This window comes from Pithys albifrons, chromosome 29, assembly GCF_047495875.1.
Source record: "Pithys albifrons albifrons isolate INPA30051 chromosome 29, PitAlb_v1, whole genome shotgun sequence".
NCBI classification, from domain to species: Eukaryota; Metazoa; Chordata; class Aves; order Passeriformes; family Thamnophilidae; genus Pithys; species Pithys albifrons.
In genome coordinates, this window is record NC_092486.1 from 3,422,444 (window position 1) to 3,441,043 (window position 18,600).

At 58.1% G+C, this 18,600-nt stretch overlaps 2 protein-coding genes and 1 long non-coding RNA gene across 4 annotated transcripts in view; 1 reads left to right on the forward strand and 2 right to left on the reverse strand.

Annotated features, from left to right (window-relative positions):
• The window catches only part of BIN3 (bridging integrator 3), a 47,892-nt gene extending 36,422 nt beyond the window's left edge, over positions 1–11,470 (forward strand). Inside the window, exons 7-9 of the mRNA XM_071579282.1 lie at positions 1,421–1,562; positions 5,307–5,441; positions 10,956–11,470. Of these exons, the coding sequence (XP_071435383.1) occupies positions 1,421–1,562; positions 5,307–5,441; positions 10,956–11,102 (424 nt within the window). The 3' untranslated portion in view covers positions 11,103–11,470. The remainder of the gene's footprint in view (positions 1–1,420; positions 1,563–5,306; positions 5,442–10,955) is intronic.
• Positions 11,471–11,621: 151 nt separating this feature from the next.
• On the reverse strand, positions 11,622–14,641 carry LOC139683828 (uncharacterized). 2 transcript variants are annotated; one of them, XR_011699814.1, is made up of 4 exons: positions 14,203–14,641; positions 13,990–14,088; positions 13,499–13,579; positions 11,622–12,242 (listed from the first exon to the last, which is right to left on the reverse strand). It is a non-coding gene; the product is annotated as an uncharacterized lncRNA (long non-coding RNA). The 2 variants fall into 2 exon arrangements; XR_011699815.1 differs by having other exon boundaries at positions 14,173–14,641.
• Positions 14,642–14,769: 128 nt separating this feature from the next.
• C29H8orf58 (chromosome 29 C8orf58 homolog) lies at positions 14,770–17,999 on the reverse strand. Its single transcript, XM_071579257.1, has 5 exons — positions 17,922–17,999; positions 15,526–16,199; positions 15,354–15,441; positions 15,065–15,168; positions 14,770–14,985 (listed from the first exon to the last, which is right to left on the reverse strand). The coding sequence occupies exons 1-5, from the start codon at positions 17,968–17,970 to the stop codon at positions 14,902–14,904; spliced, it is 999 nt and encodes a 332-aa protein (XP_071435358.1). The 5' UTR covers positions 17,971–17,999; the 3' UTR covers positions 14,770–14,901.
• Positions 18,000–18,600: the final 601 nt, after the last annotated feature.

An 18,600-nucleotide genomic window follows, 5' to 3' on the forward strand; every position in this document is an offset into this window, starting at 1 on the left:
GGGACCGTGTGGGCCGGTGCCCATAAAAAGCAACGTCAGGGCAGAGCATCTGATCCACCCTGGGCAGCTGGAAAAGCTCCTTGATGACTTTTCCAGGTTGTTCCTCGTGCCACAGCCCTGCAATAGTGTCGGTCAGAGGGAGAATATCACGGGATAAATTTATATTTGTGTATATTTGCCAAGCATGAGAGGCCTGGGGGATGTGCAGGGACCGCTTGGGATTGGAGGATCAAATCCCTGCTCAGCATCTCAGGGAGGGATGCTCCACAAAAATACAGATTTTCCCACTTCTCCCTCGCTCCTGGCATTTGCCCCTTTGCAAACTGAGGCTCAGGGATAGAAGTTTTCCCACCAGTCCAGCACATCAGCCCCCTCTGGAGCGAGCAGGGCAGCGGAAAATGGGATTTTAAGAGAGGATGGAGTGGCTGGGAACACCCGTGGTTTGAGTTGAACCCTGGATTTAGGTCACATCTAAAGCAAATTACACTCATTAAGTGATGTTTGTGCCTTTTCTTTCTGCTAATGTGCCCCCCAGTCACTTTATATATTGTTTTTTTATCCATTTAAAGAGGTGGAAAAGCTGTTTGTTCCCTCTTGGAAGTAAAATCCACCCCCAAGCTGTTCAGATATATTTTTCACCACCAATTCCTGGCTTTGACCCTGCCAAGATCACCCTAAAAAATGATGAATTTTAAATCAATATCTCCAGAGGGAGCATCACCCATTTGATACAAACCTCACAGCCCAGCCCTGGTATTCCAGTATAATTTGATTTACTGGAATTTGGGAGAAAAGAGCAAAGCTCCAGTTCTTGCTTTTCCCTTTTCTGTCACATTCAAAAATATTCTCTCTCTTCTCCACCATCAGATGTTGGTGGTTCCTCAATTTGTAACACATTTTAATAAAATGAATCTTCCCGTGGCCTGAATAATTGTTGGATGCTGTTAATCCTTGGGGAGGGGTCAGAGCTGCTCTTGAGCTGGGTTTGCAACCCCCAAAATTGCCAAAAATAGCAGAGAATTTGCCCCCCCCAAAAAAGTAAAAAAAAATAAAAAAATTTTATTAAAGCCAAAAAAGCAAATTAACAAAAAAAAAAAAATTAACCAAAAAAAATGAAGAAAAATGAAAAAAAAAAAAAGGAAAAATTGCTGCATTTAATATTTATTTCACAGTTTATATTTATTTTTTCTGGACTTTTAATTCAACTTCTCTGCCTGCTCATTCCACTTCCAAAGAGGGAACTGGGGAAACACCACATTAATTCAGTATATTCTGAGATCATCACACACTCCTGGAATGGTTTGGGTTGGAAAATCCCATCTCATTCCACCCCCTGCAATAGAACTTAGACCAGGGATTGCCTTGAGTGCTCCATCCATCCCAAATATCCCATCCCAGCCTTTTTCCATCCTTTTTCCAGGTTCAGCAGCGTCTTCCCCAGCCTGAACATGGCAGTGAAGAGGAGGGAACAGACACTCCAGGACTACAAACGCCTGCAATCCAAGGTGGAAAAATACGAGGAGAAGGAGAGGACTGGACCTGTCCTGGCCAAGCTGCACCAGGTACCAAGATCCTCACAGAGCATTCCCAGGAAAACTTGGGAAGAGCTTTTCTCTTGGCATCCCACATCCACCAGATACAACATTTTGGAGGGATGTCTTTTATCCATGGAAAAATCCCACTTTGACACTACAGATTTTAAAGCTCTCAGTGAAGGGAAAGAGCCACTTTTCCAGGGTGAAAAGGAACATTTTCCAACAAAAAATGGAATCCAAGCCCTGGGAACTGAGGTTGATGCACAGGGGGGGTTCCCCCCGACCTCCATGTCTGGGAGAGCAGCTGGATGAGAAAAGGGACAAGATCAGAGCCACTTCCAGGGTGAAAAGGGACAAGATCAGAGCCACTTTTCCAGGGTGAAAAGGGACAAGATCAGAGCCACTTCCAGGGTGAAAAGGGGCAAGATCAGAGCCACTTTTCCAGGGTGAAAAGGAACAAGATCAGAGCCACTTCCAGGGTGAAAAGGGACAAGATCAGAGCCACTTTTCCAGGGTGAAAAGGACAAGATCAGAGCCACTTTTCCAGGGTGAAAAGGACAAGATCAGAGCCACTTCCAGGGTGAAAAGGGACAAGATCAGGGCCACTTTTCCAGGGTGAAAATGAACATTTTCCAACAAAAAGTGGAATCCAAGCCCTGGGAACTGAGGTTGATGGACAGGGGGGTTCCCCCCAACCTCCATGTCTGGGAGAGCAGCTGGATGAGAAAAGGCACAAGATCAGAGCCACTTCCAGGGTGAAAAGGGACAAGATCAGAGCCACTTTTCCAGGGTGAAAAGGACAAGATCAGAGCCACTTTTCCAGGGTGAAAAGGAACATTTTCCAACAAAAAGTGGAATCCAAGCTCTGGGAACTGAGGTTGATGCACAGGGGGGGTTCCCCCCAACCTCCATGTCTGGGAGAGCAGCTGGATGAGAAAAGGGACAAGATCAGAGCCACTTTTCCAGGGTGAAAAGGGACAAGATCAGAGCCACTTTTCCAGGGTGAAAATGAACATTTTCCAACAAAAAGTGGAATCCAAGCCCTGGGAACTGAGGTTGATGCACAGGGGGGTTCCCCCCAACCTCCATGTCTGGGAGAGCAGCTGGATGAGAAAAGGGACAAGATCAGAGCCACTTTTCCAGGGTGAAAAGGAACAAGATCAGAGCCACTTCCAGGGTGAAAAGGGACAAGATCAGGGCCACTTTTCCAGCGTGAAAAGGACAAGATCAGAGCCACTTTTCCAGGGTGAAAAGGACAAGATCAGAGCCACTTTTCCAGGGTGAAAAGGACAAGATCAGAGCCACTTTTCCAGGGTGAAAAGGGACAAGATCAGGGCCACTTTTCCAGGGTGAAAAGGAACATTTTCCAACAAAAAATGGAATCCAAGCCCTGGGAACTGAGGTTGATGCACAGGGGGGGTTCCCCCCAACCTCCATGTCTGGGAGAGCAGCTGGATGAGAAAAGGGACAAGATCAGAGCCACTTTTCCAGGGTGAAAAGGGACAAGATCAGAGCCACTTTTCCAGGGTGAAAAGGGACAAGATCAGAGCCACTTCCAGGGTGAAAAGGGACAAGATCAGAGCCACTTTTCCAGGGTGAAAAGGACAAGATCAGACCCACTTTTCCAGGGTGAAAAGGAACATTTTCCAACAAAAAATGGAATCCAAGCCCTGGGAACTGAGGTTGATGCACAGGAGGTTCCCCCCAACCTCCATGTCTGGGAGAGCAGCTGGATGAGAAAAGGCACAAGATCAGAGCCACTTTTCCAGGGTGAAAAGGGGCAAGATCAGAGCCACTTTTCCAGGGTGAAAAGGAACATTTTCCAACAAAAAATGGAATCCAAGCTCTGGGAACTGAGGTTGATGCACAGGGGGCTTCCCCCCGACCTCCATGTCTGGGAGAGCAGCTGGATGAGAAAAGGGACAAGATCAGAGCATTCCCCAGCTTTATGTTTGCCACCTGTTCCAAAAAATTCGTCTTGGAAAATTGCAGTAATTGGTTAACAGGAAGTCGTGCCAGGTTTTTTCTCTCTCCCAAATTTTAGTGGAAATCATGATGAGGTTTCTTTTTTTCTTCAATTAAATCTTCCCAAATCTGTGGCTCCGACTGCACGTGGCCTGATCCTCGAAGGAACAATTGATTCCCAGCCTCAAAGAAAATGTGTTTTTCTGATGAGTTTCCCCCCAAAAAATGAAGTTTTGTGTTTAAGAACAGCCTGAACAAAAGACACCTCTGATTTAACAGTAAGCAGCTTATTTTGCTCAGCCTCAGAGACTAAAGCTGGGGCTGGAAAAGTGGGAATGCTTTTGTCCTGGTGATTAAGCAGGTTTTAGTTATTTAATGTATTTTTTTTCCCCTTAATGAACTTCTGATCTAATTCTCCCCCACCAAAAACTTAACTAAGCACTGCATGAGCTTCAACACCTGTGGGAGGGAGCCTCAAGCAATCCCAAATGGGGTATCCAAGAGGTCCAGATTTGATGGGAAATGGCCTCGTCTCATCCAGGTATTTAATTACAGAGCTGCAAATTTAATCAGTTATTTACTCCCAAGTTTTATGCTCTTTGTGAGCTCCATCCTGGGAGTTTCACCACTCATGAATTTGCTGCTTTGCCTCTCAGAGCAGGATGATTTGAGGCTTTGCCAGCCTGGAGCTCTGTCCGTGCCATCCCTCTGGCATTCTGTGCCTGTCCCCCGGAGCGGGACCGGCGCCGTGGCTGGGCTCGGATCTCCTGCACCCCCCTCCCTTTGGAATAGCACTGGGATTAAGTGGCAGACTTGAACCAGTCTAGTATTTCACAGCCCACCCCCTCCTGCCCTTTTCCACACCATCCCTGAGACATTTCCCTTTCTCCCCACGCTTCTGTTTAACGGAGCCAGTTGGACACGCTGAGCTGAAGGTCACGGGCAAAAGGGATGGTGGGGACAGGATCCTGAGGAGATGGTCCTGGGAACTGCAGGGAGAGGGGACATGGACATGGCCAGGGGTGTTCTCCAGCCTCACTGAGCTTTGGGGCTGGTTTTTCTCCATGTTTTTCCTAAGGCAAGAAGAACACCTGGCTTGGAGCCTCAGTGGGTGTCCTGTGGTTTTCCAGGGTCAGAACTTGGTTCCCACCAGGCTCCCTTGGATGGTCACTTGGGTCCCACCAGGTTTCATTAACTGGTCATTTGGTCCCACCAGGCCCTACTGGATGATCCCATGGATCCCACCAGACTCTGGATGATCCCATGGATCCCACCAGGCCCTGCTGGATGATCCCATGGGTCCCACCAGACTCTGGATGATCCCATGGATCCCACCAGGCCCTGCTGGATGATCCCATGGGTCCCACCAGGCTCTGGATGATCCCATGGATCCCACCAGGCCCTGCTGGATGATCCCATGGGTCCCACCAGACTCTGGATGATCCCATGGATCCCACCAGGCCCTGCTGGATGATCCCATGGGTCCCACCAGACTCTGGATGATCCCATGGATCCCACCAGGCCCTGCTGGATGATCCCATGGATCCCACCAGGCCCTGCTGGATGATCCCATGGGTCCCACCAGACTCTGGATGATCCCATGGATCCCACCAGGCCCTGCTGGATGATCCCATGGATCCCACCAGGCCCTGCTGGATGATCCCATGGGTCCCACCAGACTCCACTGGCTGTCACTGGTTGTCCTCAGGTCAAAGCAGAGCATTCCACTGTCCTGGGGTGGCCTCTTTGAAGGTATTCCCACAGGACTTTTCCCAGGTGTGTGACTCCCACCCTCTCCCCTCCCAGGCCCGGGAAGAGCTGCGCCCGGTGAAGGAGGACTTTGAAGCCAAAAACAAGCAGCTCCTGGAGGAAATGCCCAAGTTTTACAGCAGCCGCATCGATTACTTCAAACCCAGCTTTGAGTCGCTGGTCCGGGCACAGGTGAGAGGCTGTTCCTGCCTGCTGGGCACTGCCAGGTGGGAATCCTTTGGTGGGAATCCTGCAGAGCACCTGGGTAGGAATTCCTGTTGGAGCAAGGTGCTTCCTTGCAGCAATCCTCTGCTGTGCCTCCAGGAATTCCATCACCCCGCTGGGAGGGCACAGGGAGCAGTGGGATGACGGGTGGGAGATGAGATGGATCTTGGCCTGGCACAGGTGCCTGTGGTGGTGAAGTGCTGGATAAAAAGGACAGCTGGAGTGGAATTTTATATGGATCTGGGACACTCCTGGTACACATATCATGTCCTGTCCCACAGTTCCAGCCCTGGCTATACATTATCCACTGGATTTTGATGGCTTTATCCACCTTGAGTTTGGAGCCCTGAGCCCTGGAGTGGATCTTGAGGTGATGAGACTCTCAGGGCTCATCTGAAGGGTCTCTTGTGGCTCCTGGTGAGCAGAGAGGAGGCTCCTGGGGCATCTCCACACCAAGGATTTGCAGGCAGAGGTGGCCTAAATAACCCACAGCTTTCATTTCCATCCTCCAGCCTCCTTCAGGGACTTGCTGCTCCTCCTCCTCCTCCTCCTTCCTTCCCTCTTTGCCCTTCTCCTTAGGCTGGAGAGAGGACAGGGTTGGGATCTAACCAAGCTTTGAATCTCTGGCACCTCATGCCCTGAATCACAGGGTGGTCCAACACTGTGGGGAGGGTGAACCCCCCACGCTGCTCCCACTGTGGGCGTTTCCCTGCAGTATTTTGGGGAAGGGAAGCGCTGCAGGGACAGGGACAGGGACAGGGACAGGGACAGGGACAGGGACAGGGACAGGGATGGGGACAGGGATGGGGACAGGGATGGGGACAGGGATGGGGACGGGGATGGGGACAGGGACAGGGATGGGGACGGGGATGGGGATGGGGACGGGGATGGGGACAGGGATGGGGACAGGGATGGAGATGGGGATGGGGACAGGGAAGGGGATGGGGACAGGGACAGGGACAGGGACAGGGACAGGGACGGGGATGGGGACAGGGACAGGGATGGGGACGGGGATGGGGACAGGGACAGGGAAGGGGACCGGGACAGGGACAGGGACGGGGACAGGGACAGGGACAGGGATGGGGACAGGCACAGGGACAGGGACAGGGAAGGGGACAGGGACAGGGATACAGGTGCAGGGGGGCTGCAGGGCGGTGCCAGCAGCACGTGTTCCATCTCACCTCCGACTTGGGGGGGCCTCTCCACGGAGCTGCCAGCGAGTTGTCTGCAGGCTGATTCACCTACCAGATGGTGCCGATGCTCCCTGCGCCGCAGGGTGGGTGCTGGGGATGCTGTTCCTGCTGTTCCCTCAGCAATCGGCCACGGGGCTCCCTGTTCCAGCCCAGCCCAGCCGGAAAAGCCACAATTCCCAGAGCCAGCAGGGGCTCACTGGCCCTTTCCCCCTGCAGACCCTCTCTGGTCACATGGAGGAGACTTGGAAACGTGAATGTTCTCTGCCATCTCCAGGTGTTTCATCCTCAGAGAGCAGCTTTGCCCCTCTGGTGTTGCCCACGATGTCTCTCATTCCATTTGTGTCCCAACTCCCAGGGAGTTTGGGGCGAGAGCACGTTGGGAGGGATGTGCTCGGAGCACTCAGAGATGCAGGCAGGGACCAGCAGGGTGTCATTGCTGGGGCTGTTTGTGAGACTCTCCATTCATATCCCTTGTCTTCCTTGGGAATCCTGTTTTCTTTCCCAGCCATCTGTCCTGCCTCCCTTCAGGTGAGGAATTTCTTAGGAAAGTGGAGTGAAATCCTGGTTTTAATACCCAAAAAAAGGCAGCGTCATAAAAAGCTGATGCATCTCCCGTAGGCTGGACTAGAGCTGGTCCCAGATGGATGCAGCTCACATCCCTCCCTCCCTGCCAGCCTCCATGGGAGCCTCATCCCTCTCCCCCAGCACTCCCTTCCACCCCAGGGAGGGAATGCCAGGAGGAGAGCTGGGAATGTTTGGGCTCAGGCTGTGTGTCCCCCCTGGTTTAGGAGCCCTGGGAAGAGTTTTCCCATGGAAGGGGCTGAAATGAAAAGGAAAAGGGAAGTGACTTTCCCAAGGTAATGAGTCAGCGTTGAGCCAGGAATAGCACCAGGAACCCTGACTCACCTCACAGCTGCTCACCTGCAGGCACCTGGCTGGGAAAGGCACCCGTGGGGATGCCAGGGGGGTGCCGGGAGCATCCCCTTCCCAGGTGAGAGCTGGCATGGGAATGTTGCCCAGCCAGCCCTGTTCATCCCAGGTTTTTCTCCCTCTGTGCCTCCCTGAGCTGGTTTAGCCTCTCAGGGGCTTGTGTTCCCTGATGGAATTTCTATTTTCAGCCTCTTCCATGGGTACCATTCTAGGAGTGCTGGTTGGGATGGGGCTGAAGGTGCATCCCTCAAGGAAAACGATGGATGGAGGGAGGCTGGGATCAGCTGGCACTGTCCTGGTGGCCTTGACTTTGGGGCTGCTTGTCCCTGGGTCAAACCTACCATCCAAAGGCAAAACTACACAATTTTCCCTATTTTTTGGCCCCAGATAAAGCAGAGGGTTAAAGCAAGACAAGTGTGTGACGGTGAGCTGGGGAAGGACCAGCTGTTTCTCCATGCCATGGCAAAGGAAAAGGACCCTGCTCCAAACCCAGCTCCATGGCTTTGACCCAAGGAGACCCTCCAAAGCCTCCTGTTCCCATGGCACAGCCTGGCTGTGCTCCCAGTGCCGGGTGTCTCCTGATGCCGTGACATGTCCCAACCTCACAGGGCTGTAACATTCAACTCCAAATTCTTCCCTCCACCCACGTGCCCGGGCCAAGCCAAGGCAGGCAAATATTTCCCTGGCTGGGGGCTTTGAAGTGGCCACATGGAGATGAAAGGGGGAGATTTTGGAGCTTGTCTCTGGTGTGAGGCGTGAACAAACTTCCTTCCCGCCTTGGGCTTTGTTTTCCAGCTAGAAAATGTGATATTCCTCTGCTTTTTAATGAGATGGGGGGAAAAGATGGGGCTGGCAGGCTGGGGTTTGCTGTGGGGTGGGGGAGCCCAGCCTGGCAGTGACCCTGGGTTTGTTTTGGGTAGGGCTGACCCAAACACACTGCCTGGCTGGGCCATTGTGAGCGGGATCTATAGAAAATCACGAACGCCGTGTCCCCAAACAGAATTAGTTCAAGACAGGTGGACTCGGGGCCGTTGGCTGAGGCTCAAAGGCGAGTTGGAGATGGGATTTGATGGGATGGGGACAGAGCATATGGTATCCATAGCTGGAAAAGTACTGGGCTGGTGGGAGCAGGTAGGGCAGGGGGAGCTGCCTGCAGAGCCACAGGGTCCCCCACTGTCACTGTCATCACTCTGGGGGGGGCATCTCCTCCCTGGGACCCCCGTGGAGGCAGGGATGGTTTTCACTCATATTCCAACAGGAGCAAAGCATGGGGGACTCAATGCCAGTGGGATTTTGTTGATGCAGCTCAGGAGACTCAGCTGGCAGTGCCCCAGGTGACTCCCTACTGGTTTGGCACTGGGGCCTACTGGGAGAGAAGAGAATCCCCAAGGACACCCACCAAGCCCTGGGGACATGGTGTGCCCCACGGGAAGGGCTTGGTGGCTGCAGGATGTGGGCAGTGGGGGAGCAGCACCAGAGAGTTTGCTCTGCTTTGGCCTTCAGTCCGTGTGGATGCTGGGGGACAATCCTGGGGGTAATACTGGGGGACAATCCTGGGGGACAATCCTGGGGTTAATACTGGGGACAATCCTGGGGGTAATACTGGGGGACAATCCTGGGGGACAATCCTGGGGTTAATACTGGGGACAACCCTGGGGGTAATACTGGGGGCAGTCCTGGGGGTCAATCCTGGGGGACTGGGGGTTAATCTTGGAGGACAATCCCATGGAAAATCCTGGGGCCAGTCCTGGTGGGGAGACAATCCTGGGGGCAATCCTTGGGGTTAATTTGGGGGCAATCCTGAGGGCTGGTCCCAATGGGGGAACAATCCTGGGGATGGAAATCCTGGGGAGCATCATCTGGCTCTGGCCCTGCCACCCTGGCAGGTTCCATTCCAATGTGCCAGCGCCTTTGCTGTGCTGGAATTGGCAGTGCCACTGGGCCATATGTGACTGAGCAGAGCCCAGCTGACTCCAGGCTGGGGACAAGGGACACAGGGGGGTGCTCCAGAGCTCCAACACCCTCTTGGCATCCCTCCAGCCCGGATCCATGCTCGCCCATGGCACTGCCAAGGAATCTCTGTGGTGATGGGTGTTTTCGGCATCTCTTGCTTGTGAAGGGCTTTTTTGGGGTCATCTGACTGTGGGGTTGTGGTCTGGGGGGGTGCAGGGATTTTGGGGGGCTCCTGCCAGCTCAGCCCTGCCTGGTGTTCATTAGTCACTGTGTAAATAAGCATTGCTGTGACTCACCCACATCCCACTGCGTGGGGAGCCCGGAGCATCCCCCAGACCCCCGGGATGGACCAACCCAGGGAGGGGCAATGCAGGCAGCCAGCACCAGCCTGTGGGGCCCAGCATCCCCCCTTGGGCCTGCCCAAAATAAGCATCGTTTTGAGCAGGATTAGGGGAGCTGGTCTCCATGGAGACCGTGTGTGTCTCTGCACTGGTGCTGCTGGAGATGCTGGGGCTGCGCTTGTGCCCCTCTGGAAAATGGGGGGCAACACTCCCCATCCTGCCCTGATGGAGGTGGGGGGATGCCTGGGGGGATGCCTGGGGTGAGATCCCACATCTCCTGCAGCGCTGAGGGTCCTGCATTGCCAGGGGTCTGGTGGTGCCCAAGGTCCCACAGCACTGGGGGTCACAAGTGCCATGGGCCCTGCAACCCCCGGGGGTCCCACAGTTTTAAGGCTGGTGCTCCTGCAGTGCCAGGGGTCCTGCAGTGCCAGGGGTCCCGGGATACCTGGGAGGGGGTCCCAGGGCGCCGGGGGTCGCAGGGGCAGCGCTGGCATCCCGCAGCGCCGGGGGTCCCGCAGGCAGGGCTGTGTGCCCCCCTCCCAAGCAGCCAACAACCCGCTGCCATCTGCCTGCGCTGACCCACCGGCTCCCGCGCCAGGGAAGCGCTGCTCGCTGCCGGAGATAATTGGCGGTGCTAATTAGCACGTTATTAAAACACCCCTCCTCCTCCTCCTCCCTCCTCCCGGTGCTTCTCAGCAGGGCACGGCGCTGCCGGGCGTGACACTCGCCGTGCCCACCGTGCCCACCTCTCCATGAGCATCCCGGCAGCGCGGGCAGGTGGCTCGTGCCGGTGACACCGGGTGACAAAGGAGGGGACAAAAGGAGGGCGGCGGGTGCCGGTGACAGCCCCGCACGCGCCGCTCCCAGATGGGAAGCGAGCGGGAGAAGGGCAGCGTGTTATTAAAACGTGTTGAGTTGTAATAATCCAAGGGGGTGGCATCGCCACATGGGAGGGAGCTATTTTAGACACAAACGCTCCAGCGAGGGGCTGCCGAGGGCACCCGCGGGGGGAGGACACCCCCCAACCTCCCTCCTTCCCCCTCCCAATCCCGCTTTTCCAACAGGTTGTCTATTACACGGAGATGCACAAGATTTTTGGGGATCTGACGGCGCAGATCGACCGTCCCGGGCTGAGCGATGAGCAGCGGGAGAGGGAGAACGACGCCAAGCTGAGCGAGCTCCGGGCGCTCTCCATCGTGGCTGACGACTGAGGATGGGGGTGGTGAGGCTGGGAATTCCTCCCTCAACCCCAGCTCCCAGCCCAGGGATGGACTCAGGGGGCTGGAACTGTTCCCTTGGCCCCCGTGGCTCTGCACTCCTGCCCGAACAAGGGGTGGGGGGCACAGTGGGGCTCCCCGTGCCCATGTCTGGCTTGGTTTTGCCTTAAATTGGAGGGTGTGGTGGAGCAGGGAAGGCAGGTGTCCCACACAGGTGAAGATGGGAATGGGATGGGGCTGCTGGTCCTTTCCAGGCACTGCCATAGCCCAGATCCACTCCCAGAGGAGGAGACCCCCCACTCCTGCCCCTTCATTTTGTGCCTTAGCAGCCCAGAGAAGGGTAAAATCACTCAAATCACATATTTGGGGGCAATAAGAGTGTGATGATTCCCGTGCCGAGCATCCTTCTCTCTTTACACAGGAACGGCACAGAATGCCTCTGACCCACACCCAAGGCAGTGCCCATCCCCACAGCCAGGGGTGCCCACAGAGGGGGGACTGAGAGCCCAGACCCCAGGGCAGAGACAGGTGGAGGGATCCAGCCCCACCAGGAGCAAATCCACGGAAAACTGGAGGGAGCTGCAGCCCCTCCTCGGTGTCCGGGGGAGGGCACAGAAGCTCCGCTGCTCTTCTCCAATGAAGTTTTCCGGAGCGCGGCGCCGGCTGCGCCCGTGTCGCTGTCGGTGCCATCCCCGTGGCCTCGGGACACCGCCGGGCCACTGCCGGGCCACTGTCGCCCTCTGCCGCCTCCTGCCCGCCACTGCCGGGGGGGGACACGGCGGGGTTGGGGGTGTCACCCAGGGATGGCACTGAGGGGAAAAAGGGGGATTCAACATCCCCCCGAGGAGGCACGGAAAGGAAACGGCGCCAGCAAAGCACGGGTTTTCCAGTGAAATACAGGGAATTTGCATTCCAAAGGCTACAGGAGGCCTGCCACGTCCTGGGATGAGGGGCTGCAGGGTGGGACAAGGGGCTGGAAGTCCATGATGGGGGGTTGCTGGTGGAGGTAATGAGGGTTCCTTCTCTGCCTGGGGATGGCACGAGGCTTCCCGCTCCTCCAGGTGAGGGCACACAGCTCCAGACTTCAGGAAAACCACCACCACCTCTTCCCACCTGGATTCAGCAATCCAGACCCTGCAAAGGACAGGTAATAGTCAGGGGAAACCAGCAGAAAACAAGGAGTGGGATCCCCATCCCTAAAACCAAACCTTCACATTCCCAGCTGGAGTGAAGGGGATGGGACAGAGCCCTGGCAGGCCCTGGGAATGCTGTGCCATGGGAATGCTGTGCCATGGGAGGCTGTTTGGAGGGACACAGCAGGGCCACCCTGAGAGCATCCCATGCCAAGGCTCCTCCCCAGCTCCCAGCAGGGAGAACTTCATCCCTCCCTCTCCTCTCAGCTGTTCCTTCCCAACTGCATCACATGCTGGGCCAGGTTTAAGCAAAATAAACCCCGTTGCCATGGTTACCCAGGGCAGGGATGCTAAATATATATATTATATATATTTATATTTATTTAACTGCCACACAAACAAGGGCACATTCTCACATGGGATCTGAGTGAGGGGCAGATTCTCTTGTGGGATTTGAGCCCTGCAGACCTCAGGATGGCTCCCAAGGAGGCAAAGGCCCATGGCAGCCCTCCATGGGAAGTGCTGATTCCTCACTGGATTCAGGGCTCACCTGAGCCCACCTGGTGGCTTTGTGTCACTGTCACCCTGTGCAGGGCAGTGGGACCTCCACATCCACCTCATCCCCAGCTTCCCACTTCATCCAGAGCATCCACACTCAGCAAATCCCAGCTCCCAGTCTGTGCCATCAGCTCCTCCAGCGCTCTGGAGAGGGATCTCACCCTTGGAAGCTTAACCCAAATGTTCCCAGGGATTCTCACTGTGTAATCTCTGCACTGGCTGGGGTGGAGAATTCCATCTTTTATAGTAAAAAGTGGATAATTAACGGGTTTTGCACCACCCCCAAGATCCCAGCGTTAATAGGGAGAGCTGGCAGGAAGGGAAAATTAACTCTACAATGGGGAATGTTCTCAGCCTTGGCTGAGACACTGAGGGAAGGACATCAGCTCCCAGACCTCCAGAAGCAGAGGGAAGGGATCCATTGCTCCAGGATGATCCATGTGAGTGGCTGTAGGGACAGTATCAGGATGGGGCCACCCTCTTTCTTCCTCATCAGTTGGTCCCAGTAAGCCCAGTTGCATTCCAGCATCCCAAATGTCCCCCTTCCTCCCCCAAAGTCCCTGATCCCCTTGGAGATAAAATCCCAGTGGACAGGGACAAGTTTTTCAGGTGTGATCCCACCAGCTGTCCAGCAGCACCAATCCCAAGGGTTTTCCCCAAAAATGCTGGATTAAGCCCTGCCAGGATACCAGCACACACCTGGGTCCACACCTTGATTTTCCTGGTGATCCTGGGGTGCTGAGTTGGGAGAGAAGCTCAGATTTCCCTCCTCCTCCTCACCTGAAAGGAGAATTGGCATCACCTGGACCAGCCTCAGCATCCTTGGGATCAGCCAGTGGGATGCAGACAGGGGTGCCCCCCAGGTGTCCAGACAGCCCAGGGGGAGGTGGCCGAGGAGCAGCAGCAGAGGGGGGTGCCCAGATACCCATCCCTGTCCTTTTCCCACCCCCCTGAGTCTCTCCTGCCTGTTGCTCCTCACCTCGGGGGGCTCAAGTCAGTGGAGGGGGGCAATGGGAAAAGGTTTGATGCTGGAAACGGGGGGACAAGGATAAGACCCCACTCTCCAGGTGTAGGTCTGCTCCAAACCCCCCTCATCAGGCTGTGACCCACTCGGGGGGCACCGCACTCCCCCCCAGCACCCGGATCCATCCCCTGCTATAAGGGCGGGCACCGTAGGGAGGAGCACTCACGTTTCCCGGGAGGGAGCGGTGGGATACAGGAGGCTGGAGCTCTGAGGATGCCCCCGGAGTGTCCGGGTGGCAGCTCTGGAGAGGCTGCGGGATTCGCCGCTGGGGAGGAAACAATCCAAGTGACGGTAGGAAAATACCAGGAAAGGGAGAGGAGGAGGGAAAGGGGGAGGTATAACGGGATACCTGGTCGGAGACCACCCGCGTCTTCCTCACCTGCTGTACCCGCGCGGACCCGACGACACGATGAGGGGCTCCATCAGCGCCAAAACAGCGTCACCTCCGGCCCGGCCCCCTCCTCACCCACTCCCAAAACACCTCTGCGGGCTGGTGAGCAGCCCGAGGAAGACCCGCGCCTTCCTCCCCACCCGCGATGCGCCCGGGAGCATCATCATCCCCACCCCTCCCCACCAACCCAGCCGCGGCAGCAGCTTGAGGGGAGCAGCGGGGGCTCAGGGGGGACGTCTGGGAGGGAGGAAAAGTTTTACCCCCAGCCCGAGGCAGCGAAACCCCCCCCGGAGTGTGCCCAGCCCCGGGGCTGAGCTGGGAGGGGGATCCAGGGGAGGGGAATCGGAGAGGGGGCTCGAAGGGGCAGTAGCCGCTGGAACCATCCCTGGGAACGGGCCCGGTCGGATAAAAGGGGCGGAAAAGCCGACGGAAGTGATGCGGCTGTGACGCTCTCACGTGACGTCACGTCGGGTTGAGGGAGTGACGTCATGGACCGACAACACTTTATCAGTGGAAAGACTTTATTAAAGAGGGAGGGGGAAGGTGAAAGGGGGAAGGTGAACGGGATGCGCCGGACCGGGGACCGGCCCCGGGTGGGTGTGACGTCACATGGCAGGGTGTGACGCAATAGCAGAGTGCAGTTTCTCCGTCCAAGTGCATCGGTGGGAGCGGGACCCTCATCCTGTTCTACCTGCACCGGCCACCCCGGAGCGAGCGGCGGGTGAGGCGGGTGAGCAGCACCTTCACCCGGCCCCAGTGTGAGCGCTCGTCCTGCGGGGACAGGTGGGAGTCAGCGAGGGGGGGACCCGCGGGACCCCCTCCCGCCATGCCCTGACACCCCCCAACGTACCTTGTCCTGTGCCGGGGCACCCGCCGCGCTCTCAGAGGGGTCCAGCAGGCTGGGGGAGCTGGCAGAGTGTCCCCACATCCTCCGGCACGGCCCGGGGTCGGGGTCTGGATGGGGGGGGGGGTAAAGGTGTTGGGGTTTGGGGTGGTGGGCATGGTCCTGCCATCCCACATCCTGCCCTGGTCACCTGGCGCCTGCTCCCACCATTCCTGCATCCCACCCAGCTCACCTGGTCCTGCCATCCCACATCCCACCCCTCTCACCTGGCACCTGACCCCCCCTTCCCGCTCACCTGGTGCTTGGCTGTCGGAGCAGGAGCGCGGCCGGAACTCCTCACCCCTCCACGCAGCCGAATCCTGCTTTGGGGGCTCCCGGGTGGGCTGTGGGCAAGGAGAGAAGAGACAGGGTGTGAGCTGAGACCCCCCACACCCCTCCCCTGCATCCCACCTCCTCCCGGCCCTCACCAGGGTGCCCCCCGCGTGGGTGCGCCGGGCATGGGCCGCCTGCTGCCGGAGGATCCTGTTGTCCTGCTGCAGCCGCGCCAGGCGCTCCAGCATCTGGCAGACGTGCTCCAGGTACCGCAGCCCCTGCCCCGACACCTCGGGCACAGCCCGGGGGTCTCGGGGGCTGCTGGGTGGCCAAACCCCTCCCGGCGCGGCCGCAGCCGCCCCTTCGGGCTCCTCTGGCTCTCGGGGGTCCCGCGGTGGCTCTGCCAGGTCGGCTGTGCTGGTGCCGCGCCGGCTGAGCTGTCGGGGGCATCGCCCCGGCCCCCGCTGCCTCCTGCTCCGCTGCGCTGCCTGCAGCACCTTCCTGCTGGCAGAGCGGCTCCGAGGGGTCCGGGGGGGCTCCGAGCCCGGCTCCTTCCCGGGGGGCTTCTCCGCCGAGAAACCGTCGAGGGAGAAGCCGCTCTCGGAGCCCAGCGGGGTAGAGGGCGAGTGCTCGTTGCTGGCCATCTCCACTCCGGAATCCTCCGACTCGGACTTAAGGAGTCTCCCGCGGGCCGGGGGCTTGCTGGGGGGCTGTGCGGGTCCCCAGGTGCTCATCCCCCGCGGGGGCTGCCGCGGGCTCTCCTGCAGCCGGCGGTAGACGCAGGCGGAGGTGCGCACGATGCAGCTCTCTGCCGTGTCCCAGGGACCATCTGCGGGGAGAGGGAGGACGGGGGAGTCTCAGCTGGGGGGTCCCTGGACACAGGACAGGGTGGACACCCCTCACACATGAACCCACCACCCTCCCAGCACCTCTGGGCTGCTCCGCAGCAGCTCCAGCCGTGCCCGGACCACTCTCCCTGGTCACCATGGGAGTTACAACTCCCCCTGCCCAGAGATTCCTCTCCAGAGGGTTCTCACAGCCAGGGATGGTCCTACAACCGCAGTGCGTTGTTGCTGCTCCCCAAAGACACAGCCCTGGCCTCTGCCATCCTCCTCCTCCTCTCAGGCCACACTGCTGGGGGAGCACCCACTACACGAGCAGCTGCTCCCCCTGTATCCCGTCCTGGCTCAGTCCCAGCAATCCAGCCATAGAATCCCGGACACGGGATGGCTCCAAAGACCACCAGCTCCTCACACTTCTCCCCACAGGATGGGGAGGCATCACCAGCCAGGACCTGCCCCACTCTGCAGCGCCAGGTAGGATCACAGCTCATCAACGAGGGGCTCGCCACTGTTTCCCTTCCCAGCCAGGCCACAACAAAGGCTTCGGGGAGGTGGGAGCGAATCTTTGGCACCTCCTGAGAGCTGCCCACCCCCCAGGAAGCCCCACTGGGAGCTGACCCCCCGCCCCAGACACACTCACAGCAGCTGAACCTCCTCTTCCAGACGGCGCGGGAGCCACCCCACATCGCCGGGAGCCGCAGCCGAGTGCCGGGCGCGCGTCACGGCGCTCCCTTTTATAGCCACCCCAGCCCGAGACAGGCCCTGTATCCAGAGGCACCTCATTACAGGACTGGTTCCCAGCTGGTTCCTCACAGGATTTGGGATCGGCGATACTGGCTGGGCCAGTGGTTAAGGGCTCCATTCCCATCCCAGCTGGGAAGGCGAGAGGGTGGTTTGGGCACCGGCAGGAAGCCAGGTGGCTGGTGAATCCCACCAAATTCCAGAGAACTCACTCAGGAACTCCAGCTTGGGCTGAATTCACCCATCAGGAGTCTCGGTGCTCCCAAATTCCTGGCCCCCTGCAGCCACACCACTCACTGTGCATCCCTTGAGGGGTGGAGAGACCGAGGCCAGTCCTGGGACAATCCGGCTGTTCAACGAGATTGAATCCCAGCAATCCTGCGGGGCAGCCCGTCCACCCCAGCGGGATTGAATCCCAGCAATCCTGCGGGGCAGCCCGTCCACCCCAGCGGGATTGAATCCCAGCAATCCTGCGGGGCAGCCCGTCCACCCCAGCGGGATTGAATCCCAGCAATCCTGCGGGGCAGCCCGTCCACCCCAGCGGGATTGAATCCCAGCAATCCTGCGGGGCAGCCCGTCCACCCCAGCGGGATTGAATCCCAGCAATCCTGCGGGGCAGCCCGTCCACCCCAGCGGGATTGAATCCCAGCAATCCTGCGGGCAGCCCGTCCACCCCAGCAGGATTGAATCCCAGGAATTCCGGGGGGCAGCACCCAGCACGCTCCCTGCCAGCATCGCAGCTCCCACACGCCGCTTTTCCACAGGCTGCCGGACCCCACGTGCCCAGGGGCTGCTCCCCCCAAGCCACGGGGGTGTCACCAGAGCCCCACAGAGGTGGGGGGCACAAGTAGGGCCAGAAAGCGCATGGGGGGGGTCCCCCAATCCAGTCCAAACCGCAGGGATTCTTCCCCCCCCCCCCGGCTCCGGCTGCGGGGGCTCCTCCAAGGATTTAGGGGCCACCAACTCACCACGGTCATGGAGCTGCTCCAGACTGAAGGCTCCGCGCCGGCGCAGCATCCCTGGGGATCGGGAGAAACCGGGAATGGGGTACGGGGTCCTGGGAACAGGGCGTGGGTGACCCGGGTTGTTGGGGCCGGACAGGGAGTCCCAGGGGCTGGGAACAAGGCAGAGAAAAGCCGGGAGTGGGAAACTGGGCAGGGGTACCCGAGAGTCGGGCAGGAGGGAAGAGAGAGCAGGGTGAGAAGCAGGGGGGCTGTTCCTGCGCCGCTTTATGGGGCAGAGCTGGGGGGCGGCACAGCCGCGGGGCGGGGCGGGGGTGGGGGGGGCCGCCCCCTACCCGGGCAGCCCCTGTGCCCCCAGCCCCACCTGTGCTCTCCCAGAGTGCTCAAAGCGTTTATTCCTCACTTTATCCCGTGTGCTGTGGGCGGGAGAGGGGCAGGACCATCATCATCATCATCATCTTCCCTCCCTGGGGGACATAGAGCCATGGAGTTGTTTGCGTGGGAAGAGATCTTAGAGACCACCCAGTCCCACCCCGTGCCATGGCCAGGGACACCTTCCACCAGCCCAGGTTTCATACACACAGAATCAGAATCACAAACTGTTCTGAGCTGGAAAGGACCCACAAGGATCATCCGAGTCCAACTCGAGTCAGTGGCCCATACAGGGGATTGAACCCCTGACCTT